This window comes from Bison bison, unplaced genomic scaffold (genome assembly GCF_000754665.1).
Source record: "Bison bison bison isolate TAMUID 2011002044 unplaced genomic scaffold, Bison_UMD1.0 scf7180017863821, whole genome shotgun sequence".
In the NCBI taxonomy this organism is placed as follows: domain Eukaryota; kingdom Metazoa; phylum Chordata; class Mammalia; order Artiodactyla; family Bovidae; genus Bison; species Bison bison.
In genome coordinates this window covers 87018-89789 of record NW_011494393.1, presented here as the reverse complement: position 1 = coordinate 89789, position 2772 = coordinate 87018, and the positions used below count along the sequence as shown (strand labels likewise).

General features: G+C 50.1%; 1 protein-coding gene across 1 annotated transcript in view; it reads right to left on the bottom strand.

Annotated features, from left to right (window-relative positions):
• Positions 1–292: 292 nt before the first annotated feature.
• MAGEL2 (MAGE-like 2) overlaps positions 293–2772 on the bottom strand; it is a 4080-nt gene continuing 1600 nt past the window's right edge. The window contains exon 2 of the mRNA XM_010833638.1: positions 293–2756. Within this exon, the coding sequence (XP_010831940.1) occupies positions 741–2756 (2016 nt within the window). The 3' untranslated portion in view covers positions 293–740. The remainder of the gene's footprint in view (positions 2757–2772) is intronic.

Genomic DNA, 2772 nt, shown 5'->3' with positions numbered 1-2772 from the left:
TGCCTACTTTAAAAGACTATTGTGATGAATCAGAAGGATTAAAAACCTCCTCTTGATTCACCTTTATTGATGTGTGAAGCTTTACTCTTGCTTTCATCTTACATTCCAACTCCCACTGCAATTACTGCATAATTACAACATATGTAGCACTGTTTTGAAAAAACAGTTTTGTCACCGTGGTATCTACTATTACTGGAAATTGTCTTGATGTTCAGCTGTATTTGGAGAGGATGGTAAAACTTGGCTCCCAGTACCTAGAATAAAAATTAGAATAAAGACAAACACTTCCATATTATGCTGAAATTATATTTATATATAGATATAGATATTTCTTTTTCTGCAGACAGCTTTTACTGATGAGTCATTTTAACATTCAAAGAATAGCCTATTTTGATGCTACATAATCTGTACCAGAATGAGATGGATAGCTTCTCAATTCATTTCACAAAACCAGCACAACTCTGATACCAAAACATAACAATTATAACACAAAACAGAGAATCACAGATCTCAGTTAAAAATACAGATGCCAAAATACCAAATAGAACAATAGCCAGTTGAAATCAACACCACATGAAAATGTACAAAGCTTTGGCAGATACAAAAGCAAATTGAAATCCAAACTTACACACACAGAACTTGAACAGAAACACCAGAAACAAAACGTCCCCCCCACCCCACCCTGTCAGTGGCCTTAGGCCGGGGACCCAAAGGAACCATGAGATATCTGCTAAACAACATTAATGGGGAGGGGGGCTGCTGGTGGGGTCGTCGGTTTTATCATCGGGGCCAGACTCATCCTCATCCAGATCTTCAGACTCACACTCTGCCAGTGCTTCATAGTACTGGTATGGCCAGCACCGTGGATCTTTCTTATACAGCCTGGCCAAAAACTTCAGGACAATCATCTTGCTGGTTTCAAGGAACGCTCGGGGGCCCCAGAGGAACTCATGCTCTTCTGGCTCAGTAAAGGGGATTCGCCTGTACTCCAGGTACTTCTCCCTTACAAACACTTCGGTGATGAGCTTCTTTGTATTTCCGAAGAGACCATGTGTCTCCCGGATATTCAGCCCTAATTTACACAGAAAAGTAAAGATCAGGTCCTCCCTGACACAATTGCCTTTCATAAAGATGAGGCTCAGAACCACCATCAGGAGGCCTAACTTGGGCCTGTCCAAATAGGACACACCTGTGTCACCCTTTCTACCCTTGTTGATGAGAATATAAGAGTGGTTTTGGGGATCAATTTCCTTCAACTGGTAACCAAAAACACACTCCAGCTTGTGGCTAGCACGGCTGATGATTTCTAAGCACTCATCTTTATATTCACGGATGATGAATTTCACCATCTCCGAGCGCTTAATGGGCACCTTGGCTTGGTCCTTAACCAAGAGGAACTGCACCAGTGCATTTGCTCGCTCATCCAAGGGAGACAGTGGTTGAGTCTCCAGCTTGGGATCATATTGGGTGGCACCACATCCCTGAGCAAGAGTAGGGAGCTCAGAGATGATCAAGGACGGAGGGCTAACTGGGCTTTCCCAGAGACCCAGGGCCCTTGAGGTGCTCGGGCCCTCCCAGGCACTCAGGGCCCAAGAAGTGCTGGGCCCTTCCCAGCCACTCAGGATCTGGGAGGTACTCAGGCCCTCCCAGCCACTCAGGATTCGGGAGGTGCTTGGGCCCTCCCAGTCACACAGGAATTGGATGGGGGTTTGCACCTCCCAGTCGTTCAAGTCTAGACTTTCCCAATGCCTGGGGGCCTGCCAGTGACACATGTTCAGCATCTTGCCACTACTATCCTCCTCTTCTGTATTCAGATGCTTCTTCTTCCGGGTGGCCTTGCCTGAGCGACGTGGTGGCTCAGCCGAGGTCTTTGAGGCCTCTTGAGTGATGGCCATCACTTGTGGGGCAGCTGCAGTCGCCATCAGGATACTGGGTCCTGCCTTGGATGCCTTTGAGGAATTCACATTGGGCTGTGGAACCCATGGGATTGCAGGCAGGGCCTCAATGCAGGCAAACGGATCCTGCAGAGTAAATGGCAGTGACTTTGGGGCCTCTGAGGTGGCAGATGGGCCCTTGAAGGCATTAGAAGAGGCAGGCTGGAACTGGGAGGTAGATGGAAAGACCCTTGGGGTGGCATTAAAGGTCTCAGATGTGGTAGGCAAGTTTTTCCAGGGAGTCGGCAGGTGTGCTCCAGCAGTTGGCATTGCCCTGGGAGCACAGAAAGTGCCACCGAAGATCATCCGGTCCTTAAGAGGAGCCTTGCGTTCCTTTGAAGAGGTCCTACGATCTTTTGAAGAGGTCCTTCGGTCCATAGAAGAAGCCCTAGATTCTCCTGATGAAGTCATCAATGATTTAGCAGAGCCCATGGGAAAATTTGCCCCTGCTAAGGGGGCTCCAGGCTGGCCCTGCAGGGCTGCAGAGGGGCCCTGCCAGGAGGGCTGGAGTTGCATGGATGGCAGCTCTGCCTGCGAGCCCGAGAGCTGGGCCTGCTGGGTGGGTAGTTGGATTTGCAGGGCCTTTTGGGAGGCGGGGGCCCCCTGAAAGGGCTGCTCCAGCTGAACCAGTGGTGGGCCCTGCCTCTGGGCCTCCTGTGTGGGCAGGGACTGCCAGAATTGCCCCTGGGCCTTTGGAGCCTGCCAGGCCAGGCTGGCCTGGGCTTGCTGTACTTCCTGGAACTCCATGGACGTTGGCATCTCCTGCGGCACTGGAGGTTGGCCTTTTGTTGCCTGCCAGATGATGGGTGGGCAGTGCACAGCCTGAGGGGCCGACAGT